Source organism: Aspergillus foveolatus (genome assembly GCF_047715535.1).
Source record: "Aspergillus foveolatus strain CBS 279.81 unplaced genomic scaffold BDW70scaffold_27, whole genome shotgun sequence".
Lineage (NCBI taxonomy): Eukaryota > Fungi > Ascomycota > Eurotiomycetes > Eurotiales > Aspergillaceae > Aspergillus > Aspergillus foveolatus.
The window spans coordinates 235,099-262,976 of NW_027396091.1; the positions used below are offsets into that span (position 1 = coordinate 235,099).

Consider the following 27,878-nt stretch of genomic DNA (forward strand, 5'->3'; position numbering starts at 1 on the left):
TCACAGATTCACATTAATATGGCACCCATTTAAAACGCCATTGGCAAAACAAAATCAGATCAAAGCAAGCCTCCCAATTCCAAATCGTTCATACATGAAGAAGAGAAACAGAAGACAGAGCAAGAATAAGAGAAAGCATTAGAATAGTAAGCAGATGCGTTAAGTATGTCGATTACTCCTTGTCGTCCGCCACCGCGGCCCGCAATTCCCAGACTAGGTCGTAGCATTCGGCAAGCAAGGCGTTCACTCCACCTTGACCCTCGGGGATGTCATTGCCAATGTAGAATTTACCGTCAACGCGCATGTTGTCAATTGAATTGAGCTTGTCCGTGTTAGTGGGTGGTTGGACGTGCCGAGAAAGTTGAGCGTACGTACCTTCATACTATATGGATAGAGTTCGCGTGAGTTGGATACACCACCGGATTCTTTGACCTCTAGCAGACAGCGCCGTAGTGTTTGGAGCTGATTGTATACGGGTAATAGTGCTTCAGAGACAGGCTCTGAGGAGATGAGAAGTGCATAAATGTACGCGTAGCTTCTCCGAATCAGGTAGAGGAGAGTCTAAAGGCAATTTTCCTAGTCAGCTCCGGGTTACCACATAAACACGATATACGACGCCTACCCGCTGTGCATGAAGATCTGCTGGCTTTCCCTCAGCGTCGACAAAGTTGCCATTAATCCTTGCTTCATCAATTCGGTCGAGTTTACGTTGGTAAACGAACAGATCTGTTTCGCGGAGAGACCACGCTTGTGTGACAGAGAGCCGGTCCAGCTGGTTTCGAATATCGAGTAGTCGCTCATACTGGTCTCGAAATCTCTCATCAATTTTACCCTCACTATTTTCAGGTTAGCTAGACGACAGAAGACTCCGGCTAGCGGGTGACAGACCGTTCCAACACTATCTCAGTCCAGCGCCAACACCGTTGCAGTAGCAATTTGACCTCTTCTTGGTTATCTAGTACATTCCCGTTGGCGTCAACGAAGTTGCCGTCTTTCATTGAATCTTCAATTCTTTTCAGTTGGTCTCGAAGCCCGTTCACTTCCGCGGCAGAGAACTTTTATGCGACCCTTCTGTTAGTACGTGTTTTTGACTAGCAATGATTGCGCAACGAACCTTCGAACGAGTATTAACGGCTGCGGTTGATCGAAGAACAGATACTAGGGTTTCATGCGTTGAAGCGAGCTCCGGGCTCAGTTTGGTCAGCTCACTTTGCAGTTTCTCGAGCTTGATCTGGCACTTGTCGAGGCGACTTTCCAGAAGAGTCAACAAGGCAGGCGAGTGGGCTTCTTTGCCACGATCAAGGGTTTCGCGCATTCCTGCGAGAGTCGTTGTAATCGAGCTCAGGTCTTTCGCACTGTAAAAGCCGGCTTCTTCCAAATGGTCAAGAAGTCGCTGCAGGCTCGGTCAGCATCCTTGGGACAAAACAGAAAATCAATGTTTAGAGTCCGTACTTGTACTGTGGCTGCAAGGGAGTATCTGCATACGACAGTAGTTTTGGCATTAGTTTTATCCAGTGCATGCAGCCTGGCAAGACTCACACTGCCGGGGCCTCATTGTTCCTCCCAACTGTCAAGAATAGAAGCGAGATCAATTGAAAACAGTCATCCAATACGTAATCCACTATACTCGAAGCAAATAATTAGCACAATCCGGGTCAATTTGCTTTTCGGGTCCACGCTACTAACAGCGATTATGGGCCAGACGACGGTTTTGATCTTTCCGAATAGCATTGAGCTTTTCTATCTCCTTGGTCACCTCTTCATAAAGAGGAAGGACATCACGAGATCTAATATACGACGACTTGTCTTGTTTCAGCAGATAAAGCGCATCGCGAATGCGAAGTACAGATTCCAAGATCGGTTGCTCTTTCGGATCAAGCGGGGTTTGGATGGCGGGGGATTCCATCACGGTTGCAGGAATCGGAAGTATAGGGGACAAACTAGAAAAGTGTAGACCAAAGGGAGACGGGATCGACCGATCAACGAGAAAAAGGAAAAACACGATTCTGCACCAGCTCCAGATATTGTAGCAAAGGTACTAGCTACGACGTATAGAAGCCCACCTATTGATCGCTCCCAGCGCTGACCTACTAGGTATGATGTCGGTATTTCCTAATCTGGAGTAGCGTACTGGTCACGAGAACGTGCTGCGGAAGGAGTCACGGGACTTGCGCTGGCGCTAGACTGCGATTGGAACAGCCCTAAGCGAGGGCTCGGCCGCCAAACACACAATTTCCGCGTTGGGTCTGGCTGTTGGCGGTCCCCGTTCGACTTCTTCAAAGCCAGTCGTTGATAAAAAAAGGTCTTCCCGTCCTTCCTCTCTCTCCTCCCGCATCCCTCTCGAGACTTTGTCCAGTCCAACGACAACCATCGACACCATGTCTACCGCCGAGCTCGCCTGCTCCTACGCCTCCCTCATCCTTGCCGATGAGGGCATCGAGATCACCGTATGTATTCCCTCGTTTACACCCCTTGTCCGGGGTTGATAATGGAATTGCTGGGAGGATCAAAAACTGCCGTCAGCGATTACGCGGAAGAATGCTTCGAATTTAATGAGGAATTGGGCCTGCGCTGAAGGGTCGCAACATGGCGCGTGAATATCTAGGGCTGATTGTTCTGGGTTTATAGGCCGACAAGCTCCAGACTCTCCTGACCGCCGCCAAGGTCCAGGAAGTTGAGCCCATCTGGACTTCCATCTTCGCCAAGGCTCTCGAGGGCAAGGACATCAAGGACCTCCTCACCAACGTCGGTTCCGCTGGTGCCGCCGCCCCTGCTGCTGGTGCTGCCCCCGCCGCTGGTGGTGACGCCGCTGCTCCCGCCGCTGAGGAGAAGAAGGAAGAAGGTAAAAAGCAATTTGCTAATCGCCGCCATATCATTCAAATACTGACTACTTCGTGTTACAGAGAAGGAGGAGTCCGACGAGGACATGGGCTTCGGTCTCTTCGACTAAGCGTCTCGCAAAGATCCCGTTCGGCTTCCCGTATATTTTTCCTTTTGGTTTTTCTCGTCACCTCGCTTCTTTCCGACCTCGCTTCTTCCACCCTCTCATATCTCTCCGTACCTGATACTCCGCACCCTGCACGAAGATCAAAAAAGGGAAAAGGCAAAAAAGAAAAATATCCGGACAAAGACATCTTTTGGGACTGGGCGCTGTGCTTGCATTCGCATGATGGACTACGTCATGGCAGAGGTACTGGACCGGATGACGCTAGGATTTCGGCTGTTGGAAACACAATGGTGAATGGACAGACAGCAGCATGTATGGTAGTCCGGAGGCGAGGTCTACTTGGCCGTCTACGGTTCTCTATCTGATATATGTTGATCAGCTACTTTGATTCTTTTGGAGCTAGTTGCCCAGCTCTTATGCGATGTCTGTCATGCGACCATGAACAAAAGGTTTCCGTCTGCAATCAGATGGGTGGAATCTCGGATTCCATACCTGTGCTTACTTGTAGCTCAAGTAGGGTAGACCAAGTAATTTTCTAGTAGACATACATCTATTAAGTCGACAAATTTTGCAACCCTGACGCCAGGCCAGACGAAAAACCCGATTTTCTATATCGCGCTCGCAACAAAAACCCACATGACTAAACAAATAACCATGACATAAGATCAAGCAAATTCTGCGGCAGAATCCTGGACCGCGTATAGGCGAAACTGCGCAAAGATAATAACATCCTCCACCATGGTCCCCAAAGAGCCAATTAACCAGGGTAGATTCGTTAGAAAGTAGTTCTTCTCAGTGGAATGGCAGAGGATCTTCATAGGGTTAGTCGGGCGGCTCCATACTGTTTAAGAAGCATTAAACTCACCCCAGCACCATAGGTCAAGTTGCCCATGAGTGAGAGAATGAAGAACAACAGCGACAGTCCTAGAATAGAGTTAGGAAGGCCGAAGTCCAGGGAAACATGGAAGCGTGGCTCACCTTCACAAGACTTATCACAGTAATTTTTATAGATCTGGGGTAGTCGCGCCCTGCACATCGTCAACGAACCCTGAACGAGACAATCTCGAAACTACAGGGTATCAAAAATCAGGAAACATACCCCAAGTAACAGACAGCACTTATGTACCCCAGCACCTGCGCCCCAGGCGCCATATCGACGCCTCCACTCGTACCTCCCAACGGCGCAGGCCTCCAAACCCCAGTTTGCCATGCGACCGTCCACCCAGCCATTCCAATGACACAAATAGCCAGGACACTGCTAAAATTTTTGACATAAGCCCCCTGCCCAATCCTATTCTCCTCAACCAGCTTCGCAAGCGTATCATCCGGCAATTGCGCTTGCTGAGAGCCATTCACAGCACTGTACGATGGCCGCGAGCCCCTTCGCCGCCGACTACCATCACCATCAAGCAGCGCATCGCTGTATCTTCTTCCAAGCAGTGGCGTCGTTGGCTCGGGTGTAGCGGACGATGATTCGCAGAAGTGCGCGGCGGCGCCGCGCGAGTTCCGAGCGCGGTAGTAAAGGCACTGGCCGATTAGGACGCCGTCGGCGATACAGAAGTAGACGGCGATTGCGACGACGACGGGGACAAGACCCGCCCAGGCGCTACCGGCGAGGTTCGTAATGTCGCCGACGAACCAGACGAAGAGGAAGAGGAGCGAGATGGCTTCGGCATTGCCGTTGCGGTAGTTTTCGATTAGTTGGGGGACCTTATGATGGAATTAGCCACTATTCGATTGTAGGTCTCGTAGGTGATAGATGAGTATATCTGAGATAAAAAAGGACACTGCACATACTAAGAGAAAAATCCAGCAGGTTAAGGAGATGGAACCGAGAAGGCCTGATGCGGCTTCTCGTGGGGTCAACGGAACGAAATCCCCGGTCATAATTGGAGGGTAGACACTCAAATTATATGACTATTGAAGAGGTCGCATGAGATAATAGCAGGTGTGAGAGCGCCGGGCAGAGATTTCTAACATTTGAAACTTGAGAGCAGATCTTGAGGCTGTCGCCAACGGCTAATTGCGGGGTGGATCCACTGAGCCTTTGACTAAGCTGGGCTGATTGAAGACCTGTATCTGAGCTTGTTCTTCAGTGCAATTTCTGGAAAGTTACAAACAGTTTTGCTGCAATTTTCACAGTAACTGAGGCTCTTGAGCCATATATGCATCATAGTACAATTGAGCACATAAAGGAATGACCTCATATGACGGCCTCAAACTGGAATTTAACCGGCCAATCAGCTTCGCGACAATCTTGCGTAATTGCAGCTGCAGGTGCTCCGGAATGCCAAGAATTCCACGTACAAGGTTCAATATTTCATACAAATCATAAAGGGTTGTATTCTTACATTGACCTTCTCAGGGGGCGGGCAGAAGGGGGGTATCATTGTCCATCACGTTGCTGTTCCTCCAGCTCCAGCCGTGTAAGTTCCATCTCATCCTGCAGAAGACTCACAACTATGGGACCCGCAGCTTCTCGGATCGCACCATCAAGCAGCGCCTGTCGGGCCGAGTCCGGTACGATTTCAAACAGCGTATCGACGTATTCGTGTAACGGGGAATAGTCGATTTCTTCATCCCAGTTACCGCGATCGACGCCATGCTGGCGAATGAATGCCTCAAGAGTCTGCAGACCATCGCCGAGAAGCCATTGTTCGAGCACTACCTGCTCTTCAGGGCCCGAGACGGGTAGCACATGATTGTCGGCCGGCTCATCATCCCCGTGGTCATCTTCATCACCGGCCCGGAATCGAGGAAAGGGGATCACGCCGTGGTTTAGCTGCTCCATAAGGTTACGAATCCAGCCAGGCCTCTCGGCCTCTGGTACTCGAGACAGATAGGACGGCGTGGGATCGGACTGCTGTCGGAAAGCTTCCGATTCGTAAGGTGGTAGAGGATCAGAAGCTGAGATACGCCCGGAGACGAAACGAGCCGGTAAATGCGTTGTAACGCGTGGAACATCCGAAAGAACAACATGGCGCGCAATGTCCAAAGTAATTTCTGGTGGTTCAATTGGTTCATCTCCCTCTGATAGCGTGTCCGCTACCTCGACCAGAAGAGAGATTACCTCTGGAGTGTTCCAAAGGTCTTTGGTACGCACAATGTAGAGTTCGGTGAACAGCTCGTGCCCGTCAGTAGGAGGGAGCTTACCCCAGATTCGCTTCGGAATCGGCTGGATGTCGAGTTCCTGGGCCAGCTTGCAGAAGACCCATGGATAGCGGGACATTGCCACACACATCTGCTGTCGACACTCCTGTTGTTTGTTCAGTCGTAGGTATGCTAAAGCTAGAGAGCACTGGATGTTTGGCAGATACTTCCACTCTTGCGATAACCTGGTCTGTGTACAGAGATCGATGAAGTGTGACCACTCTCTGCCACGAAGCGCTAGATTGTCGATCATAAGTTTAATGCAATAAGGGTCTTTCGGATCCAGGCTCAGTAGCAGCTTCGCCCATTCATATGCGGTTCTCCAAGTCCCCTTCATCCCAAGGTTGGCAATGTACCTCCAACCAACAAGCCACAGCTCGCGATTTTCCGCGTGTAGAAAGTCAAGCCTTGCTTTGCCGTCTCTGAGGCGGTTCCCGAATGACGAATGGACCGAACGACCGAAATTGAAAAGTGCTCGCTCCAGTAGGTCTGCAGATACTGCATGGTCACCTTGGTGTTTTGCGATCTCTGACACTTGAAGGAGGGTTGAGATGTGGTAAGGATTGTACTGAAGGAGATGGATCATCCTTTGCGGATCCATTGACTCCACGCAGAGGTCAAATTGCCTTTGGACATCTTGGTACGCGGCGTTGTGGATGAAGCGGTAGACCGTGGCGCCGTTGGGAAGCGACTTTGCTACCTCCATTCCAAGACCACCACTGGGAGCCCGCGGCCACTCATCTTTGCCCTGGAATAAGATGTTGCGCCTCTGTGTAACTCCGGCGAGACTGAGTCCTCTACTTGCAGGGCTGTATCTGCCCGTTAAAGCACGGCCAAGGTCTATTGTTTCTCGGCCCCGGTCCCGTCTGCGGCCTGAGCCAGAATCTGGCTGGTCGAAATTCTCCAAAACAACATTGCCAAACAACTTGCGCATTTCATTCGTCGCATTAAGTAGCTTTGTGTCAATCGACAAGAAATCTTCCGGAGCTCTTGAGAACGGAGCGACGACTGTTTCTTCTGGGCGTTGGACGCCGGCCTCTCCTTGAGACTGGACAGCCAATTCCTTCAACACCCGATCAATCTCATCTAGATCTTTCTCATCAGAACCCTCATTCGTAGTCTCCTGTTTTGCCGCATTTTTCTTCTTCTTATTCTTTGTCTTCTTCTTTTTCTTTTTTACTGGGTCCGGTGCTGCTGGGATTGTTACCTCCTCTTTTGGTTGGTTTACCGACTCGGGAGCCTCGCCTTCGGATGGCTGTTCGTCCTCATCGTCGTCAATATCCGCCGCGTTTAGAAGGTCAAAGGCATTTGGCTTCGGTTTCGATGGTTTCGCTATCAGTTCGTCTTCGCTCGACTCTTGGGCTTGTAGCTCGGCTTGCTGCTCTTGCTCACGCAGCTTTTGCAGCTTGCGAATCGCACGGGAGGACATCCAGGAAGTTCAACAGTGCTCAGAATGGGATTGGACTCGTGCTAAAGAAAATGCGTTAAGACCATGTGTTGCCTCTGGCAATAGCCCCTCCAGTTAGTATTAGATATCGGAGTATAATAGAATAGAGATTTTGTGACTGCGGGGATGACGACAATGGACTTAATGGCGGGATCCGAAACTGGCTTAGTGCGGAGTGTCCCACTGCAAATACCATTCTGGTACCGCTCGTATCTGCCGTAATTGTGCCCACCGCCCCTGGCTGACGTTGCCGTGATGCTGGCCTTGATGCCTGGGGCATAATTTGCCGACACTGAGCCTCGTCAACTCTTCAGCAACAAGGTCCAGTGTTGCAGCGAGCCTCGGTATTTCTATCAATCAGTCCGCTACCGTTGGCTCAATGCGTCGTGCAGCCCTTCAAACGCTCCGTTCTTCTCGTCGTGGCCCAGCATGGCGGGTCGGCGGTAGGAAGCCGTCCATATCGTTCACAAGCAGTCTGTCTCTCGGTCTCCGATCCTACTCCACGCCCAAGCTTTCTGCTTCCCTCCAGTCCTCGATGCATCTTCGAACTTTCTCTGTTGCAGCAGTCTCGGCAGTAGTCGCATCTGGGGCTTGGTACGCTTATCAAGGCGACGGCTCCCAGACACCAGCAGCCGCCGGTACCTCCTCGCAGATCAGGTCGTTCACGTCGACTGCCCACGCCGAACAGCCTTCGGAACCGTCGCGCCGTGCTCTCTTGGTGGATAACGATCAGTTCTACACGGCGACGCTCTCCGGAGAGCAGCCATTACAGAAAAACACTGACGACTCTGATCGCCGACTTCTAGAGATGCTAACACCTGAACAAGCGACGCAGAAACTGAGGAAGAACGAGGAATCATATTTGGTGAACCGAGGTAAAGGGGTTGTTCGATATGATGTTGTTCAGGTTCCGAGCAACTCCCCTATCGAAGATGATCATGCAGAGAAGATAGTCGAGGTACCTGCCTCCACGTCTGCGGCAAACGAAGGCCAATCCAGCAGTGACTGGATGTTCTGGGCGGTATTTGACGGCCATTCGTGAGTGTCCATATTACTTTCAGACATGTACTATTATCGCTAACCTTCGGCCATAGTGGCTGGACAACGTCTGCCAAATTGCGCAACGTCCTCATTTCATACGTCGCTCGCGAGCTAAACGCTACATATAAATCCGCGTCTTCGGACCCTTCGCTGGTGCTGCCGTCATCGGAAGCCGTGGATGCCGCTATTAAACAGGGGTTTGTTCGTTTAGATAACGATATTGTCCACGGCAGTGTCAACCAGGTGTTCAAGTCCAATTCACGTCGCGCCGCAGCCGAATTGCTCGCTCCTGCTCTTTCCGGCTCCTGCGCTCTCCTCGCATTTTACGATTCACAAACTCGGGATCTGAAGGTAGCCTGTGCAGGAGATTCGCGCGCCGTTCTTGGCCGTCGCTCAGAAAACGGTAAATGGACAGCAACACCCCTTTCAGAAGACCAGACGGGCGGCACGCCCTCTGAAATGAAGCGGTTGCGCGAAGAACACCCAGGAGAGCCCAACGTTGTCCGAAACGGACGTATCCTTGGCCAACTCGAGCCTAGTCGGTCTTTCGGAGACGCCTTCTACAAATGGAGTAAGGAAACACAGGAAAAGATCAAGCGCCAGTTCTTCGGTCGGACCCCGCATCCCCTCCTAAAGACCCCCCCTTATGTCACCGCCGAACCCATCATCACAACGACCAAGGTTGATCCCAGCCAAGGCGACTTCCTTGTCCTCGCAACCGACGGTCTCTGGGAGATGCTAAGCAACGAAGAAGTCGTCGGCTTGGTTGGGCAGTGGATCGAAGAGCAAAAAGCCGCTGCCGGAGCCGGTACCGGCAACAAGAGCTGGGTCCGGAGTCTCTTCAGCTCCCAGCCGACCCAGCTACCTGTAGAAACACCGAAGGAAACCAATACCGACGGACAACGTCGACCGATACGTCAGCAGCAGTACGACATCTCAGATGCCGCTAGTCGTTTCGTCGTTGAAGATAAGAATGCGGCCACTCATCTCGTCCGCAACGCCATGGGCGGAAAGGACAAGGACATGCTCTGCGCTTTGCTCACTCTCCCCAGCCCTTACTCTAGACGATATCGGTATGTTTTGTCTTCCTTTGCTCTGATTAGCCCCACAAATATTAATTTACACCTGCTAGTGACGATGTAACCGTCGAAGTCATTTTCTTTGGCGAGAGCCCCGACAACCGCACGATCTCCATCAACGAGGAAGCCAGTGCATCGGAAGATAACGTCAAGGCTAAGCTTTAAGCTGTCATATAATACCCGTCTCAGTTCGTCATACCGCGCGTATTTACTTAGTCTCTATTCTTCTTGAATCATCGTAGGCGATATGGATTGAAGGCACTTTGATATGCTCAGGGCTGGTCAGTCCAACAAGTGAGGTCTCATGTATGACTGTTATCTTTGCTATGAAAGATCTATGTAAGTAGGCTACATTTTTTTTTTGTATTTTCCTCTGGCTGCTTCAACAAAGAAAGAGTAGAGTCATTCTGCCTGGCAGCCTTTACTAGGTGAGGATTATGTTGAGAGGATATCGCATGAGTCACTTCAAGGTGGGGCCACGTGAACTGTCGTGCCCTGAATGATGAGTTTTATGGCAGCACCAGCAAAGACTAGCTACCTACCCCTTCTTGTGGTAGTAATGGCTGTATTACAGCAAGTGAGAAAATGGTTCTTTTAGGTTATATTGCAGAGTGAAATGTATTGATGAAATAACAAGAGGTTAAGCTTTCTCAGACATAATTCAGTGAGGGAGGAGGCAACTGAAATGTTCAGTTCACATTGCCAGAGGAACACAGCGAACACATGCAGAAAGGCCCTCTCTGAATGAAGAGGTAGAAGGTCTTTCTTCCCTTCTCCTTCTTTCTCATTGTCTTCACCCTCCCTTCAGTACAATGAAGGACTCCTCGCGCTTCTGTCTATCTTTCAAACCCGAGTCTCTCGCTTCGACACCGCAAACTTTGCAAAGATACTTCTTAGCTTTGTTTGTTGGCTCCGCGATTGGATCAAATATCGACCGAGGCTTGGTGAGGTTCGAGCAAGAGTGAGCAGTTCGTGTTATAGTCTGCTGGCTTCGAAAGAACCAAAGTTCACTTGGAAGTAAGCATACCACCTCAGCGTTATCGAAATTCAAGGTACTGCCACCCTGGAAATTGTAACCGACTAACCAAACTCCTACAGCCGCAATGCCAGTCTCAGAGCGTCATGACGACTTGACGGGCGAGGAGCATGAGAGTGAGAACGGTGAATCCCTCGAAGTGACCTTTCACTACGCGGACTGTTTTGAACGGGATGAAGCTGGATATATGGGCGTGATCCTCCGCAGGGACCGCGTTGGGGACATTATCCCTGGATCAGCGGCACCCTTCTTCAGAGCAAACAACGAGATGATCATTCAGAGAGCCATTTCAGCGGCCGTTGACGCTACCGAGGACGAAAGCCGTCGTTCTCGTGTACCACCTGAACGACCTCCACGCTCACCCTTGCCGATACTATCTTGGGACCGATTGGTGAGATTGGAGAGTAACGTCGAAAGAGAGCGTGAGGCAGCCGAGATCGCCTCGCCGCGAGAACTAGACAATGAACCTGACCAGTCAACTTGGCCACGCAACTGGGACACACATCATGATTATTTCCTCTGGACCTGTCGTGGGACTGTCGATGTCATCACTGGACATCTTCAGGCCGTCTTTCGCTTCGAACCTGCCATCGATGAGGTTTTCGTTGCCGCAAGACTTTGTGGAATAAACGCGTATAGACAACTAACATTCCTCCAAAAGTACCTCCCTGGTGAGGTCCACTCCTTGCAGCGGGCTGAGGCTCGTGGGATCATTTATGAGGCAGATATCTCGCATCCTGATATTCGCATGGGATCTCAGGACTTGGATTTAGAGCAGCTAGATGCCGGAGATCCAAAATACACTGAGCCCGTCCTTCCCAGCTGGGCGCCTCCCAACTGGGGCCGTGCCGACGACGCATTCGCAGCTTTGTACTTGGGCGAGGATCCGATTGTGTTTCAGCGCGAATATGGCTGGGCTTGCACTGAGATACCAACCATTGAATTTATCAGCATTCGAATGGCTCAGATCCCACACTTGAATCTTAACTGGATGGAGTTGCGGGCTGCGAAATCCCGCCATGATATCCTTGTCACTACATGCCAGTCAGACACTCCAGGGTACCAGTTCTTCTGACTTATGTCTTCATCCATCTTGCCTCTTGTTTCCCATTTAGGATGACAGTAATCCGAATTTCCGGCTGTCCGTAAATAGTCTTTTTCCAGAGTTGTGGGTTAGTTCTGTGACACAGCCTTTTGTCCCCGTTTAGAATAGGCAATGTGGATCTGCTTCCATGGCTTCAATGATGGAGTGGGGAACATGTATTTTTGAAGAAGAAATGTTTGTGCCGTCGCGATATTCGTGCTCGTGATCCAGTAAATCATAACCGCTACCGGCATTCCTTGCGTATAACACGCCAACCCAACATTTAGAGCCATGCATTGGATAAGCAACCGAAATAGAGTATTCGACATCTGCTTCCCCATTTCTTTGAGGGGCAAGTCGGCAGCACTCCTCAGTGTCGGCACCTTCCATCCGTTGCGGATATTGATCAACATAGTGACGGTCAGTATCGCCGGCAGAATGCCCGTCGAGTCACTTGCTAGCAGATCCGGGAACCAGAGCGCTCCCTCCGCTGCGAACGATGGCTCCACGGTGAGACGAAGAGCAGCGGATCCTTGCGATTCCGAATCCCCCCACGAAAACAGTGCGAGCAGGGTCTGAGCCAGGCTTTTATCAGCGCCGCTCATCGCCCTGAGGCTTTCCATGACAGTAATCCAAATCGGCACCTGGAGGATATTGGCTGGCCTATACCATCGGACTAGGCCCCAGCGGCGGCGGAGAGCATCATACTGGCCTTTAAGGTTTTTAGTGGTCATGATTCTGGCCTCTCTCGCAAGTATTGGGCCATTGGGACCAGTCTGATTCTGTGCTTTCTTCTGATAATGCTGTCGCCAAGCCATAAGGATCGGGGATAAATCGGATTCTTTACGAGCTTGGACTTTAGTGAAGATCTGCAGGGGCAAGGCCACGCCCATTCGAATCAGGAAAGCAGTCAAAGGGATTGAGAGAGCCCATGGCAGATGGCTGGCTGAGTGTACGCCATGAATGAAGGACGAGGCTACTTCCAGCGATTCGTTTATAAAGGGAGCCGGTCTCGTCTGGTGGAAGCGGCGGACATGCTGCAGAGGCATCATCCGGGGAAGACGATGACTCGGCCTCATTCTGAGAATTTTTAAGTTTCTTCTTTCAAATTAATGGCAACTGCATGCAGAACGAAAGACAAGAACAGTACTCTCACACGGAGGTAAACAACACAAAAGAGTTCTATGGCAGAAAGATTCCGAGCTGTGCCATCTGGTGCATCTCATCACGTGAGCGGTGACCAGGCTATAGTTAGAAATAATACCAACTATACAGTACCGTACCATACAGGGCTTATCGATAGCGAAAAGACCAGAAAGCAAACATCAGCATCATTCCACTCATCACCGACAATTATTTATCTAGTAGACAGCTTCCACTGCCCTCAGCTAGTATGCTCTCAACAGGCCGTTTACAATGATGCTTTTTCTTCTCAAATTTCTGATCTCCGTGATCGCCCTCCTTGCCTCGTGCGTGCTTCTTCCCCAGTTTCCCCTGGGACTGCTCCGTATTGTGCTCCGCGGCGTGGGATGGGTGATTCGGAAGAGGACACAAGCTCGCAGGGAGGTCATCTTATCTCGTGTCCGGGCAGATGAAGACGAACTACTCTCGAAACAGTCCCAAGTGACTTCCGCTAGCGCGGCATCAGCGGATGATGAGGATTGGGAAAAGGTCGACTCCAGCTCGGGTGGTAGCAGCTCCGGGTCAGCTAGTCAGAATTTCCAGCATTCAGGGACAGACGAGTGGACTGGAATCATAGGCTTCTTCCATCCTTTCTGGTATGTGGTCTCTGCTGGTAGTAGCTGAGCATGTGGCGCTGACTTCTTGGAATATAGCAATGCCGGAGGCGGGGGAGAACGTGTTCTTTGGGAAGCTGTCAGAGCTACGCAAAGACGATGGCCTAAAGCCGTCTGTGCTATCTACACCGGCGATCTGAATGTCACGAAAGCAGTTATGCTGGAAAGGGTCCAGGTATGTCCCCGTCGGGATTGTCTATATCCTTTTCTGACATATAACAGACCCGTTTCAACATTCGACTGCACGCCCCGACAGTGGAGTTGCTCTACTTAACAACTCGGAAATATGTCCAGAGCAGCATGTATCCCTACATGACGCTTCTAGGCCAGTCCCTCGGCTCGCTAATTGTGGGCTACGACGCCTTCACGCTTCTCGTGCCCGACATTTTCGTCGACACTATGGGCTACGCATTCGCTGTGGCATTCTGCAAGCTTCTCTTTCCCTCAGTTCCAACAGGTGCCTACGTGCACTACCCCACCATCTCCACCGACATGCTTCAGTCTCTCGACGACAAAACTGGCCTGAAGGGCATCAACGCCGGAGCGGGAACAGGACTCAAAGGCACCCTTAAGCGCAAGTACTGGCTCGCCTTCGCCCGCCTTTACGGCTGGATCGGCGGCCACATTGACGTCGTCATGTGCAACTCCTCCTGGACATCAGCACATATCCGCTCTATTTGGGGCCCATCCCGACACACGCCCTTCCTATCATCGCAAACCCTCAAATACAAAGACCCCGTCGTCGTCTTCCCACCGACCGCCGTCTCAGACATCCAATCCACTATTCCAGTGACACCTGAAACAGAAACAACCCGCACCCCTACACTTCTCTACATCGCCCAGTTTCGGCCAGAAAAGAATCACCCTCTCATCCTCCGCTCCTTCGCCCGCTTTCTTGAACGCCACAACAAGACCAAGGACTCCTCGACCGAGAAACAAAAGCCAGAACCCCAGCTCATCCTCATCGGTACCGTCCGCCCCTCTAGCCCAGACGAAACCCATATCTACAACCTCCGCCTCCTCGCGCACGAACTCCGGATCCGCAACAACACCACCTTCCTTTGCGATGCCTCCTGGCCTACGATCCTTTCGCATCTTGGCACAGCTTCCATCGGCGTAAACGCCATGTGGAACGAACATTTTGGTATTTGCGTCGTCGAGTACCAAGCCGCCGGCTTGATTGCCGTTGTCCATGACTCGGGCGGTCCACGCGAGGATATTGTGATCGATTTTCCTGAATCTGATTCTGGTTCCGATTCTCTTGAGAACAGGGGCACACGAGCGACAGGATTCCGGGCGACGACCGAAGAAGAGTTTGCGGATGCGTTTGAGAAGGCACTCTCGCTCAGCAATGACGAGAAGGTTGGTATGCGGTTGAGGGCACGGAAGTCTGCATTGAGGTTTACTGAGGAGGAGTTTTCGAGGAAATGGGTTGGTGAAATTGGGAAATTAGTTGGCATGACTCAGTAGGATGTATATCAACTCCACTCTCGTGAGGATAAAACTTCAGAAATAAACCCTAGTTAGCACTCCATCCTCCTACCTACAGCAATTGAGCAGGATCCGCTCTGATACTGGAGTGCTGGATATTTGTTGATGTAATCAATCATTGTAAGGATGACGATGATGGAAAGTTGCCAAATACAGACAAAACAACATTTCAAGCTCAGGGTATCAAAATATCCCTTGGAAGTATATGAGTAACTAAAGGCAAATCAACTGAAACAAACAACACGATCTCCCAGGGGTATGAAGTTCATCGTAAACACGTAAAATAGGCAAGCTGTAGATGGGCGTAGTCGAAATGGAATGATATCGAAAAAATGAAGAAGGTGGGTTGTCCAAGCCAAGGCATTTTGAAATCCTGTATCCGCAACGCCGAACCTCTATACACCAGAAACAGAACCAGAATCCAGCCAAAATAGCGACAGTGGAATAAGAAATTCCCCTACTGAACAGAGAAATAGGTGGCAAATGGATGTAAATGATGTGCTATTTTCCCCAGTTCGGATTTGCATAGCCAGCTTCGCCTGGATTGACCCCAAGCATCTGCCCTTGGGCATCCACACTGTAGATATTGCCCTGATCGCTGGCATAGCCCGTACTCATACCAGAGACACTGATCCCCGATTCATCGTCGTCGAAGCCGAACTCTCCGCCGGAACTGGCGTCGAAACTATTTCGACCGCCAATATCGCTCGCATCGTCAGTTCCGGCTGGTATCTGGTCCCACTGCAATGTTTGCAAAGCTGGATACTGTGCTAGTAGCGCTGCAGGTAGGATGAAGCTGCCCGTATGTTGGCCCTCCATTCCCTGGCCGGGGAGCATCAGTGGTTGGTTGACCGGCTGCAGATGCTGCTGTTGCTGGTTTAAGAGCGTGCGTTCTCGCTCTTGAGACTCCTCATCCAAGAGAGGCTTGATGCAGATTCGGCCGGCTTCTGATCTGAAGTGGCGCCCCAGGGCATCGGCACGAGCAAATCGGCGGCCGCAGCCCCATTGCCCGCCTCGCGAGAGATCACCCCGACAAACAAACTTCTTCTCACCGGAATGCAGGCCTTCGTGGCGCTTACGGTCATGCTGGCGGGCGAATGCTTTACCGCAGACGGTGCAGACGAACGGTCGTTCGTCTGTATGCGTCCGTAGATGGGAGCGCAAGTTGTATGCCCGGGTGAAGCGCTTGGGGCAGAGAGTACATTGAAAAGTCGCGGGGTGCTTTTGAACCCGCTTAGAATCGGTATTATTCGATCCAGGCCGTTGTGGGTCAGCAAGGCCAAGAATGTAATTCCGGCTATCGACCGAGGACGTCGACAGACGGCGGGCCGAACGCGCAGGCGAGGGCTCCCTAGAACTAGGGTTACTGTAGGGATGACGGCCTACATCGAAGGGCGACAATGACCGGGGCGATGAAGCAGCCAAAGCGTCTAAGCTGGCTGACGGAGACGAAGGCGAGCGAGGTCGGGAGATGGAGACCGCGTACGGATCAGATTTGCTGCGCATCCGTGAGGTGCCTAGATGATGAATTAGACTTAATCAAGTGATGAAGTAGACAACTTACGCAACGATGGAGGCGGACTCAAGGAGTCCATGTCAGCGGTCGACTTTTCAGGTGGGAAGACTTGAGCCTTAGCCGGGGGCGCAAATTCAACGTTGATTGACGGCGGGGCCATCTGTGACGCTTGCCCGATATCACCGCCATTCGCATAGCCTTCTGTTGGAGGAGTCGGGTACGCGGAGTTTGTCGCCGGAGCAGAGATAAATGGCCCGCTAGGGATCATGTCTGTCGGATGTTGAGGCATCAGCTGAGGAGAGATGTAGGGACTATGGTGAGGGCTAATCCCCTGTGTTTGGGGCTGGTGATGCTCGGACAGAGTGAATGACTCGATTCCCAGCGCGGCATTGTCATAGAGACTGGGGTCATTCTGAGCCGCCAGCAGTGGGGACGGATTATTGTCCGCCACGTCAAAGTTGTCATGCTGGGGAAGATAAGGAGAATGGGCGGCGGACGACACCTCGGAGACCTCTGAAGGAGCGCGACGGTGGCTGTGGAAGGCGGAATTGTTCATAACGGCCTGCCATTCGGGGTGCGAAACGTTGGTCATGTATGCGGCGCTTGCGGGATCGAGGGAGGTGTGACGCGAGTGCTGGGGGGTATAGAACGTCCCCGGCGAGGAGGCGGGAGGGGACATAGCGCTGGACGGCGGCTGGTCCAGCGGCGAGGTCTGCGACGAGTTTGACGGGTGAGGAGACGGGATCTGGCTGACCAGATCGACCGGGTTGACGGCTTGGTTGCCCGACTGCTGAGGATCGAGCAGGCCCGAAGAGGGGTAGTCGGAGCCAGTATTGTTGGGGCTCGACCCCTGGTAGAGCGAGAAGTCGAAGTCGCCAGTGTTCGAGTTTAGGAGGTTTGAGAAGTTCTCCTCGGCGGGCTGGTGTGAGAGCCCTTGGTCAAAGGACTGTGGGATCTGCAGACTAGGGCGGGCGAAGTTATGATCGGTCGCGGGTGCAGGAGTCAGATAGCTCGACGAGTAGGCGAACGCCTCGGAGCCAGGAGCGGAATTGTTGGCAAAGGACGAGGGAGAATAGGAGGAATTGGAGGTGACCGAGGGATCAATCGTCAAGTCGTTGGAATTATTATTGTACTGTTGGTGGGCGTGTGCTGAGGGGCTGGCGCTGCGGTTTATATGAGCAGCGGGAGCTTGCCCCAGGTCCTGCAGCGTGTCTTGAGGATCCATGGCAAAGAGCTATGCAGACAAGATCCCAGAATAGATACCACGCGAAAAGAGGCTGAGCGGAGGGAATGGAAGAATATGTAAGAATAAGAGCAGGATGATCCAGGGAAACAGAAGGGGACCCAAGGCGCGCGAGGTGGGGAGACACAGCAGGTGTGGATTACGGTCGGGCTGAGGCGCAGATAGACGCCGCTGCGAGCAATCAAAAAGTAAGGATCGAAGGAGAGACTGATGGAGATAATTATAAGAATGGGAATATGCAAGGTCAGTCTGGAGTACCATTCGCGGTGGAGATGAAGTTCAGGGACCGAGTCGGGGGGCAGTTGGCGATTCAGCCTCGTCGCGCTATCCCAAATTCCCAATATCGCGGATTCACAATCACCGATCCTTTGATCGTCGAGCTGTGCATGTAGTCTGGGTCCTTTTCAATATTGCGGCAAGTAGAGTACCGACAAGCAACAGAAGGACTTGACTCCTGAAAGATGAGCGTAACGAAGAGAGAAAAGGAAAGGAAACAGTAAATGGACTGAACTGATCGAGATAAGAGGTAGAACGATACGTATGGGAGGAGGTCGAAGACGAGTCGAGAGGACGAGTCGAGGGGATAGGTGCCTTGATGCCTGATTAGTGCCTGAGGAGTCCAAAAACGTGGGGATGCGCTCCAGTAGCAACACCACAAACGCAACTTAACGACAATCAACCACGTTTTGGCAGATGCTTGTCGTTGGTTGCTTAAAATATCTCGAAACACCAAAAATAACCATCCGGTAATCTTCAGGGAATGTGGCAGGCACAAAAGGCAGAAATAATGGTTAAGTGCTCTTGTTGAGCCAACAGGCAGCGATCCGCAAGGCAGACTCGCTCTCGCTCCACTAACTCAAAGAATGCCGAACGATAGGAAGAAGCATACCCTGGTGAGGTTTCCAGGACCAAGCTAGGTGAGATACTAAGAATAACCACAGTGTTCTATGGCAGATGCAGCACTGTAAAGGTCGCTATGTTACACTGGATCTGACGGCTATATTCTATTCATTCTCCTTGACGAAGCCATCAACAGAAGCCGCAGAGAAGAGGATCAAACTTCAGCCTAAAAAGGAACACCGTTATGCCAAAGGGCACACGTCACTTATGATTTCACTGAAGCTCCACGCATTTTCCGCCCCCACGCCGTCCTAGGGTCGATTGAGGGTGGTCCAGGGTACTCCATAGAGTCGATGACTATGCGAGTCCAAGTGTGCCCGACTCTCGACGTCCGCTCATTGTCGCTATCACCAACAGCTTGACTTCAGTCTACCGAGTTTACATGTCACAGTCTCACCGATCTCCACAACAAGATTCAGCTGGTGCTATAATCTCCGAGAAGCGCTCTTGACCCGACGCTTGACTCTGGGCATTCCGCACACCGTCGGTTGGGAGCTTTGACCGACTTTGCTGGATGGGTTCCGGCACTTAGCTGCGTTTGCACAGCCCCCGAGCTGAAACCCCTCCCAACCATGAAACCGTGCGAGCTGGCTGCTTTTGCTGGACAATTGATCAAGGCTGCCTGTTTCATCATACGAGGTGCATAAGGTACAGGGGAAACGCATTAGTGATGAGTCTTGACTGGCCGGTCCTCAATCCTGATGTAGTACTTGCTCCGTACATGGAATGAACATATAGGTTCTGGTGGTACTGGTAACATAGGGCAGGCCACCAACCCAACATAAACATCCTAGACTTCTACAGATCACCGAAAACACTTATACTCTCCCTCACAGTCCTGTCCCTCCAGTCAACCATCAGGTTATCTTCACAGCTTGATCCCAGCCCCGCATTGTCTACCCAACCAGGCTCCCAATAATATATTCCTACACCACCAACGTCCTCCAGCGTGTCCGCCAACCTGCCCAAAAAAGTCTCCTGCCCATCGGCGCTGAAAGGGATCGAACTAAGATCCGACGGAAACGCATACTCAGGTGAGCTACACTGCACCGGCCAATCCGTCTCCACAACAAGCACGTCCTTGCCGTAATTCGACTTCAGGTTCGTCAAACTGGTTTTCAGCGAGGAGAGCGTTGCATCCGCATTATAGAAGGGGTAGTACGATACACCAATAAGATCAAAATCGGTAGACACCAGTGTACCCGTGGCAAGCACGGTGTCGTAGAAGTATTTCTGCGCATCCCAATCCCACCCGTTGTCGAGGTGGAAGAGGATCTTGGGCGTCGCGGAGAGCGAAGAGTCCTTGACGCCCCAGGCGCCCGAGTGCAGGAGGCGCGCAATGTTGTCGTAGTGCTCTGTTGTTCCTAAGGGGTGAAGGAGGCCGTTGCGGATTTCGTTTCCGATGGAGACGATCTCGACGGCAATGTTGTTCTCTGCGAAGGTGTTGCACACGTCCAGTGTGTAGTTGTAGACTTGCCAGGCCAGGGTGTCGATGTCGGTTGTTGACCATCCAGAGGGGGTTTCCTATATAGTAGACGTCTCAGCCCAGCTCATCTTGGAAGTGTAGAATGGATATAGATATACCTGGTCTCCCGGGTCCGCCCACGTATCACTCAAATGCAAGTCCAAGTAAACACTCATGCCCGCATCCTGTACCCTCTTTGCCAGCTCCAGATTGTACTCCAGGTTATAAGATGATCCGTCGCTTGGATTCACCCATACTCGTTGCCGGATCGAGTTCACTCCATTGTTGGCTAGGATCGATTCGAAGGCTTGGGTCTCACCGTTGAGGTTCTTGTATGCGACGCCGGAGTCTTCTTCAACCAGGAGCGAGGAGATATCGGCACCGCGGTAGGTCAGGGCGGCGCTGGTGAGAGTGACCAGAGATAAAGGTAAGAGGGAGGAGAGAATCATGGTTGATTGTGCTCCTAGGCTGGGTTAAGCACAGATGGTCGGCCGCCCTGAAGTCAGTCGGGGAACTCGGTGATTTTAAGCATCCGGTTCATCATGCAACCTGGTTTCTGAAGGCATAGATACCCGCTGCCTTGCGTTTCAGAAGTGCCGGTGGAGAAGTCTCCGATGGAGATTCATTTGGAGGGCACAAACTTATTGGTGGAGGAAAAGCTGAGACGCGGGAGAATATGGGGTAGGGCAGTTGACACTACTATACATAGCACCTAGACTACAACAGACACGGCCGTCAACGGCGTGAAGAATCGAGTGTTTCTCCATTGTTCCCAATATATGATCTGGTTCATTTCGATTGTCTCTCCTGCCGTTCATCCTGCACACCACTCATAACGAAGCCAAATGCACTAAATCTCAGACTTCCTCCCCCGAACATTACATACAGAAACTCGCACATGTCCCGGACCCCATGCATCAAATAAGAACCGATATATAAACCTCAAAAGGGCCAGATGAAGATAGACATTGAAAGCAAAACAAACGCCGGTCTTTTGGAAGCCCATCCGAGGAAGAACGAAATGAGAATAGCCTGCCACCAATGCGAAATATATGTACAAGCAATGTAACCCTCTGCAGGTGCCCTGTATGCGCGCAATAGAAAGATAAAAGAAGCAGCCAGAAGGTCCCAATTAAATGATATACAAGTGAATCTCAGAGCTGAGTAGCAGAGTTGATAAGGGGGTGCGAAGGTTGACGTGGACGGCGGCGAATAAGGAAAAATAATCGGAGCTGGTAGCCCTAGTCGGAGCATGACGAAGGGGCAGGATTAGCCTGCATCGTGCCCTTTCTTCGCCTTGCCCATGATGATAGCTGGTTTTTTGTTGACGGCTCTGTTATTGCCAAAGACTAGACCTTCATCTTCAGAATCGTCGCCGCTCTCTTCCTCGTCGTCGCAGTAGTATCGAGATTCGTCATCCTCTGGCGGGCGCGATGTACTGAGCCGCCGTGCTTTGACCGTTTCACCGGTACGAAGGATTGAAGGAACCTGGGCCACTTTGTCGTAATCATTCTCTTTGTTGATCCCGCCTTCTGACAGTGACGAAGCTCCTGACATGACGGACGGAATGCTGGGATGGGACGTACTTTGCGACATACCACTGGTGTCTTCATCCATAGAAGAGGAAGATATGGTAGCTGCAGAAGTTGGTGATGTCGTCAAGCCCTCTTTGACATATTCCGCGGCACCAGCATCCGCTGTGGCATCCAACCCCTTGCGGCTAGCACTGTCCGCGCCGGAACGATGTTCGCGGTCCGAAGACAGTCCGGTAAGTGGGTCTGAGCGGCTACCCTTGATGTGCCATGAACCCTCCTTGGGGAGATGGAAGGATTCAACAGCTAAGAGTGGGTGAGATATCTTGCGCCGGTGCTCAGGGGTTGATGCCCGGCTCTCGCGTATTGTGAACGGCTCTCCATCTGTTTGCCATGCTGACGGCTGCATCTGCCCAACCGCGGACGCGATGCTCAAGGCGAGACTGGGTTCTGAATGATGGTCTTCCTCGACGGTCGAAAAGTCGGCGGGAAAAGGCCGATCTCCTGGCTGAAGCCCCCTTGCTAACCGGTGGCTCGCGCCGCCGATGACACCGCTTATGTTTGTGGTCCCCGAAGACCCTGGCAAATCAGGCGTGGCGGGACGCAAAGGTACAGAGTAGCTCTTATTCATAGCAGACGCCCTAACGGTCTTTGATGACTCGGCAGTTGATAAGTTCGACGTTGCACGCTCAGGAGGGTCAGGGCGAGGTGTTCGATTGGCGGGGGAGTGATGTCCGGAAGCGCCATCCTGGGCAAAATATGATGTGGGCCGTTCTTCTGGGCTAGCCGTCGGGCTCACCGTCACACTTTGCGAGAGAGGATGCTCACTGTCCCTGTGATGTCGGCTGAACCGGGAAAAGAGCTCTTCGTCACCGCGGAGACTGAATCGGCCACCATCCCAAAGATGATGCTTTCCGTGAGAATTGCTGCTCGAAGTGGATGTCGAATCAACCGAGGGGCTTGCACTAGGAGTGCGTTTGCGGCTGTCTCTGTCTTTCGACCTTCCAGTCAAATAATGCGACCATTTCGCCACATTGGACCGCACACGTTGAATAAAGGGCACCTTGCTGACGGCAGTTGTGACTTCCTCATTGGAAACTTCAATCTTCTTGCCCTTGCTTAGATAGCCAGGATCGGTTTCTTCCACCCAAGCTCTAGGATTTGGAAGGCCATGAAGAACCCATGGATGGTGCTTGATCTCTTTCAATGTGATGCGCCTCACCGGGTCTTTAGTGAGTAGCCGTTTCAACAAATCCCATAATTCTTCATCAACCTCTTCATAAACCAGCTCGTTGTCCGCTCGAATACTATCTGGCGCATAACGAGGCCATTGGGCGCTGGACTTCACCTGGACGGGCTTTAGACGTTTGCGCGGAATAAAGACATCCTGCTTCACGATCGTCTGATACATGCTATACTCGTCATCAGAGACAAATGGCAACCGGCCAAATATCATCCCGTAGAGAGTCACACCAAGGGACCAGACATCAATGGCTCCGGTGATACGGGGCACGCCACCAAGGCTTTCAACAAAGTCGTCACCAGTGTAGCAAAGCTCGGGAGCGTAGAAAGCCGGTGTGCCAACAGTTTTAGACAGCTCCCGCGCATCGTCCAGCTCAGTTGCAACATCTGTCTCATCAAGTTGCTCCTCCTCCTCGTCTCGAATAGGTCGTCCCAGGTAAGAAACACCGAAATCGGATATCTTGACGCGATGACCACTGGTAACAAGAAGGTTTGCCGGCTTGATATCGCGGTGTATGATTCCTTGGTAATGGAGATATTCGAGGCCGAGAAGCGAATCTCGAAAAGCGTTGCGTGCTTCGGCGAAAGTTAAACAAGGCACATATGACATGTCGTCCTCTTCGGGGGACAGATCTGTCTCTGAAGGTGCGTAGCCAAAACTGCTGGACGCGGTACTGAACCGCCGTCTATCAGATGGGTAATCAGTATAGGCCCCGAACATGGTGCCTTCCATCGCGGCCAATGCAGCCTCTTGAGGCGCGGAAGAGGCGTGGCTCGAAGAGGAATGAGACTCTGTCGCTGCAATCTCAGCTCCCAGTTCATCATCCGATTCTGCACCATGTTCCAAACTCCAAGCAGGAATGGGTCCCTGCTGTGCATGTTCTGCTTGCGCTTGGCGCCGTTCCATTGCTCTCAAGCGTTGCTCCCGCCAACGTTGCGCTGCCATGATATACTGCTTGCTCTCTTCCCAAAATGCTGGTGTGTCAGGAGCGCCGATTTTCTCGCGTTCAAGCCGGAGCTTGTCAACTTCCACAATCTCGCGAAGTCCTTTTTGTCGCCAGATAATCTCTCCATTTTCGACGTACTCGAGTACTATGTAAACCTTCTGGCGGTTCGGGTCGTCAATTACTTCTAGCAGACTAACCACGTTCGGATGGCGGGCTTTTTTCAGGATGGCGACCTCCTTTTTGACCTTGTCCTCGGCATTCCCCAGTCTCCCCAAACGCCGCCGTTTCGAGTACCGCTGGACAATCTTGATCGCAACCTTTTGGCCGGTTGTCACGTGGCGGCCAAGTTTCACTTTCCCGTGTTCGCCACGACCTAGCTCTGAGAGGATCTCATACTGGTTGATGACTTTGTTTCCAGTCACGGAGTCCCTGTCTACTTCGACAGTATGTGTCCTACACCAGTGGTCAGTATACTGTATACAATAGTAGATATCCCTAAAATCAGGTTGTCACAAACTTACTCCTTCGGTGGCTGAAGATGTGACGGATGAAGGAAGGAATTGCCAGAACGGTCATCACCGTCCGATCCCGGCGACGATATCAGGCCAGGGGTTCGAACAGAGAACAGGCCCGGGCTGGAAATAGGAGTATTGCCAGCGGTACGAGCCCCACGGGAGTAAGCAGGTTTGTGAACGGTGTCGACGGGATAAGAGCTTCGGGAGCGCAGGAATGGAGGTTGATAGGTTGGGTGTATTTGAGACTGAAGGACGGCATAAGACTGATCTGGGTATACAGGGTATTCGGCGGCTCCGCTGTCGGATTGGGGGTTGTAGGACGCCCTTCGCGACAGCGAGATCCGTGAAAAGACGCTGCGTTCCGACCGAGCATCGACCACGGTATCCTCGTTCAATGCTTGAAGAGAACTAGACGAGGTTCTAGTGGATGGCGAGCGGGAGGTCCCAGAGGAGTGATATAGATGGGGGAATGTGTGTCGAAGAGACGGTTGGCCATCCAAGGAGTCATTCGAGGGAGGAAGCTTTGCGTTTGACGGTTTAGTGATAGCTTGGCCGGCGTCTAAATCGATCGACGAGTGCTGGGGACCGCCCAATATATCACTCTTGCTTGTGCCCCGCCTATGGGTGTACTCCGATACCTGTCCATGATGGGGTGCCGCCACGTCCGTGGGTTCCTCGAGGCTGAGTTCTGAAGGGGCCCGATCGGCCATCTTCATATTTCGTTCTTACGTTGTTAAACCACCGCCCCGGCCCAACGTGCGCATCGTCTGTTTCCAATCCGGTCCTGCACTGTTCGTGTAATGGATCCGATGCGCCTTTCCTGAATCTTTGTCCCTTTGATGCAATTCTGTAATCACCAACAAGTCAAGTTCTCAGGTGAACCGATACGAAACTCCGATTGTATGGTCGAATGTGTCGGCATTACTTTCAGAGTTCGACTTGATGGGTGGCGGCAGGCGTCATGAAGCAACCGTGTACCGGACAACGGACGGGATATTATTGAGTCAGGTTCAACCCACTACAGCACCAGGATGTAGTCGGTTGCGGTTCCAGTCGATAGACGAATCAATGAGTCCGTGGAAGGAGATCGTCGGCGAAGTCGGAGCGAGGCCGGAGGAAAAGGTGGTCGAGTCTAGGGCGGGAGGAGGTCCAGAGAGCGTCTTAAGTATAGAGCAGGGGTGCAATAAACGGTAGCACCTATATAACCGATTATAAGAGAACGCAACGAAGTAGTAAGACAGTCGCAATATTGGACGGCGAAGGTGGAAAGAATAGCAAAGTTAAAAGGAGGGGTACGGCTGGTGCAGCAAAGGAAGAAATGAAAGAGACTCGGTCGCGAAAGGAGAAAGGGCGGATGGAGGAACTAGAGAGGATGGAGTCGAAAGGGGGGAAAATGGTGACGAGGCGAGAGGAGAAGAGTGCGAGAAGCACAGGTCATGAAGACGAGAAGGCGAGTGGACTGGAGAAGTGTCCTAGAAGGGCTCCAGGCGGATAAGCGCAAGCGATGGGGGAGGAAGCGAGAGAGAATGTGCCGGCTCACGCTGGGCCTGGTACTGTTGAATTTTACCAGACTGTTGCCTCTCGTTTAAAAGAGATACACAGATTGTGCTTCCTAATACTCTTATGAAGCGTCAATAGCAGACGGTGTCTGCTTGTGAGTTACTGGGATTGCTCAATCACAGGTCGCAGCCGTGCCCTTTTTTTTCCAGTTGTTCGCTGTCATAATGGAGCCAGGATGAGGATCGACTCTCTGATACTATTAATACTGCAGTTCAGATATTATTATTACACGATTTACATGAGTTTACCAGTATCTTTCGATAAGTTACCGCTAACAAGGTTAGATTTCGGCCGATGATGGGACCCAATACTGAGAGGGCTCTAGTCTGTATCCACGGCTCCAACAAGTGTATGATAGGTATAGTCTAGTACCGCGCAGAACGATGAGGAGAATAGGCCAACGGGCCGAAGTCAAGGTTTCAATTGCCATGGGCCATCGAGGCGAACTCCCCTCTGATTCTACCCAAGCTCCCAGCCAGCACTAATCAGGAGCCATGAATCTGAGGCGTGTGCACTGCGTGTCTCCATTTGCCTATCTCATGGACGGGGATCGTGCTGAGGAACTGCTGAACCGCATCCCTGGCCGATAACGCGCATTCTTAACGTAGCCCCTAGCATGATGTTTCGTTCGCCTCGTTTAGCCGTCAATCAGATAGTCGCTGACAAGCAATAGGCTTCAGTAATAACTTAATATTCATCTTGATATTACGCATCGATCGCTCAGGTATCCAAGTAGTTTTTCTTTTTCTTTTTTTTTTCTTTTTTTTCGCTTTGCAATGTCTGTTTTTCCTTCCAGCGGCTCGGTCTTGTCGGGCTTGTTGTGTGCTTATCGAGATCTCGAGATTGTTCCGCGGGTCCAACCCAGAGTGTTGTCGGTCGGTTCTCGACCACGGTGGATACAGGCTCTCGTGCCATTTCATCATTACTTTCTTTGACCTTCTGGCCGATCACTACAGCAATTCTCACGACCAGAGCCAGCAGCCAATTGTTTCCAGTATGACCTACAGGAGTCTCACATGCGACTCCCAATGAGAATTGGGCTTGGCTTCGCTAGAGCTACTCTAGGAGTAGGTCCGTGTTCTCCAAGTCCCCAACTAGTAACCAAGGCTGGGGACAGAGAGCCACGATTTTGGTGGCAAAGCAACCTTAGTGGAAGCATAACCTTGATCCATCATCATCATCATCATCATCATCATCATCATCATCATCGAGGCCGCATCTTCCTCTCTTACGAGTCTTGTTTAGTCTCGTTTTCCGTTCTCTCGATTACGGCGTAACTCATCGAATCATTGGCCTCAGCCTCAAGTCGGTCGCTGCGTTGAGTCCGGAGGCGAGGTGGGCTGTCGATATTGGCTCCTGATGCCGAACTCCTGCAGCACACTCTGTGCCACTCGATGCCACTGGATCGGATTCCCTGGACGATCCAAGCAAACCTCTTTGACCTGCTTGATGCATCGCAGCCTGACATCCCACGAGGAGTGGCTGAACTAAACGCAGCGGGAGAATCTCCACTCCGCCATCTTCCAAGTTCCAACTCTCGGTTTGATTCCTGTACATTCTACGGTTACCACCCGGAGAGGCCCAGAGGTCTCCTAGTGACCAATTGGTGCCTCATCTAATGCAAGCCATCCCGATCTCAGCACGGCACAACGGGGCCAAGACCGCTGGCGAAAATGTTGACAGTTGAAACCAGGAGTGTTTTGTGTTTTTGACACGGCAACCTGCCAACTTGACTTGCAATCGAACCTGGAAGGTGAGTAAGCGCTCTTCTCTCTGTTTCCAGCGGCAGCTCCAACCCCAAGATTCCGAGCATCATTACCCTATCAGATTGGCTGCTCAATCATCGATTGATTCTGCCACCGAACTGACGTCATCGAAGCCCAACCA

At 51.7% G+C, this 27,878-nt stretch overlaps 12 protein-coding genes across 12 annotated transcripts; 5 read left to right on the top strand and 7 right to left on the bottom strand.

Annotated features, from left to right (window-relative positions):
• Nucleotides 1-14: 14 nt before the first annotated feature.
• BDW70DRAFT_137193 (uncharacterized protein) lies at nt 15-2,042 on the bottom strand. Its single transcript, XM_073737004.1, has 8 exons — nt 1,687-2,042; nt 1,540-1,621; nt 1,453-1,477; nt 1,115-1,393; nt 889-1,055; nt 623-836; nt 376-561; nt 15-322 (listed from the first exon to the last, which is right to left on the bottom strand). Exons 1-8 carry the CDS (start codon nt 1,904-1,906, stop codon nt 173-175), a joined length of 1,323 nt encoding a protein of 440 aa, XP_073595578.1. The 5' UTR covers nt 1,907-2,042; the 3' UTR covers nt 15-172.
• A 336-nt stretch (nt 2,043-2,378) lies between these two features.
• rpp1 (ribosomal protein P1) lies at nt 2,379-2,950 on the top strand (the record flags this gene model as incomplete). The annotated part of the gene is made up of 3 exons (XM_073739188.1): nt 2,379-2,447; nt 2,629-2,842; nt 2,904-2,950. The coding sequence occupies 3 exons, from the start codon at nt 2,379-2,381 to the stop codon at nt 2,948-2,950; spliced, it is 330 nt and encodes a 109-aa protein (XP_073595579.1).
• Nucleotides 2,951-3,225: 275 nt separating this feature from the next.
• BDW70DRAFT_57694 (uncharacterized protein) lies at nt 3,226-3,549 on the top strand. Its single transcript, XM_073744319.1, has one exon. It carries the CDS (start codon nt 3,316-3,318, stop codon nt 3,484-3,486), a length of 171 nt encoding a protein of 56 aa, XP_073595580.1. The 5' UTR covers nt 3,226-3,315; the 3' UTR covers nt 3,487-3,549.
• On the bottom strand, nt 3,512-4,916 carry BDW70DRAFT_57699 (PQ-loop repeat-containing protein). Its single transcript, XM_073744321.1, has 5 exons — nt 4,745-4,916; nt 4,047-4,657; nt 3,926-3,975; nt 3,813-3,871; nt 3,512-3,759 (listed from the first exon to the last, which is right to left on the bottom strand). Exons 1-5 carry the CDS (start codon nt 4,832-4,834, stop codon nt 3,613-3,615), a joined length of 957 nt encoding a protein of 318 aa, XP_073595581.1. The 5' UTR covers nt 4,835-4,916; the 3' UTR covers nt 3,512-3,612.
• Nucleotides 4,917-5,243: 327 nt separating this feature from the next.
• On the bottom strand, nt 5,244-7,686 carry BDW70DRAFT_57697 (transcriptional repressor TCF25 family protein). Its single transcript, XM_073744320.1, has one exon. The coding sequence runs from the start codon at nt 7,524-7,526 to the stop codon at nt 5,334-5,336; it is 2,193 nt and encodes a 730-aa protein (XP_073595582.1). The 5' UTR covers nt 7,527-7,686; the 3' UTR covers nt 5,244-5,333.
• A 179-nt stretch (nt 7,687-7,865) lies between these two features.
• On the top strand, nt 7,866-10,110 carry ptcF (type 2C protein phosphatase ptcF). Its single transcript, XM_073737005.1, has 3 exons — nt 7,866-8,582; nt 8,639-9,658; nt 9,718-10,110. The coding sequence occupies exons 1-3, from the start codon at nt 7,924-7,926 to the stop codon at nt 9,827-9,829; spliced, it is 1,791 nt and encodes a 596-aa protein (XP_073595583.1). The 5' UTR covers nt 7,866-7,923; the 3' UTR covers nt 9,830-10,110.
• A 106-nt stretch (nt 10,111-10,216) lies between these two features.
• On the top strand, nt 10,217-11,824 carry BDW70DRAFT_57709 (uncharacterized protein). The gene has a single exon (XM_073744322.1). It carries the CDS (start codon nt 10,768-10,770, stop codon nt 11,773-11,775), a length of 1,008 nt encoding a protein of 335 aa, XP_073595584.1. The 5' UTR covers nt 10,217-10,767; the 3' UTR covers nt 11,776-11,824.
• Nucleotides 11,759-12,928, bottom strand: BDW70DRAFT_57716 (putative mitochondrial export translocase Oxa2). Its single transcript, XM_073744323.1, has one exon. The coding sequence runs from the start codon at nt 12,861-12,863 to the stop codon at nt 11,874-11,876; it is 990 nt and encodes a 329-aa protein (XP_073595585.1). The 5' UTR covers nt 12,864-12,928; the 3' UTR covers nt 11,759-11,873.
• A 215-nt stretch (nt 12,929-13,143) lies between these two features.
• On the top strand, nt 13,144-15,302 carry BDW70DRAFT_57724 (alpha-1,2-mannosyltransferase ALG11). Its single transcript, XM_073744325.1, has 3 exons — nt 13,144-13,562; nt 13,620-13,755; nt 13,803-15,302. The coding sequence occupies exons 1-3, from the start codon at nt 13,201-13,203 to the stop codon at nt 15,048-15,050; spliced, it is 1,746 nt and encodes a 581-aa protein (XP_073595586.1). The 5' UTR covers nt 13,144-13,200; the 3' UTR covers nt 15,051-15,302.
• Nucleotides 15,303-15,311: 9 nt separating this feature from the next.
• crzA (putative C2H2 transcription factor Crz1) lies at nt 15,312-17,976 on the bottom strand. The gene is made up of 2 exons (XM_073744324.1): nt 16,636-17,976; nt 15,312-16,588 (listed from the first exon to the last, which is right to left on the bottom strand). The coding sequence occupies exons 1-2, from the start codon at nt 17,810-17,812 to the stop codon at nt 15,573-15,575; spliced, it is 2,193 nt and encodes a 730-aa protein (XP_073595587.1). The 5' UTR covers nt 17,813-17,976; the 3' UTR covers nt 15,312-15,572.
• An 888-nt stretch (nt 17,977-18,864) lies between these two features.
• BDW70DRAFT_137201 (arabinogalactan endo-1,4-beta-galactosidase) lies at nt 18,865-20,673 on the bottom strand. Its single transcript, XM_073737006.1, has 2 exons — nt 20,315-20,673; nt 18,865-20,254 (listed from the first exon to the last, which is right to left on the bottom strand). The coding sequence occupies exons 1-2, from the start codon at nt 20,642-20,644 to the stop codon at nt 19,529-19,531; spliced, it is 1,056 nt and encodes a 351-aa protein (XP_073595588.1). The 5' UTR covers nt 20,645-20,673; the 3' UTR covers nt 18,865-19,528.
• Nucleotides 20,674-21,332: 659 nt separating this feature from the next.
• Nucleotides 21,333-25,260, bottom strand: BDW70DRAFT_57740 (putative serine/threonine protein kinase). The gene is made up of 2 exons (XM_073744326.1): nt 24,438-25,260; nt 21,333-24,369 (listed from the first exon to the last, which is right to left on the bottom strand). The coding sequence occupies exons 1-2, from the start codon at nt 25,145-25,147 to the stop codon at nt 21,465-21,467; spliced, it is 3,615 nt and encodes a 1,204-aa protein (XP_073595589.1). The 5' UTR covers nt 25,148-25,260; the 3' UTR covers nt 21,333-21,464.
• Nucleotides 25,261-27,878: the final 2,618 nt, after the last annotated feature.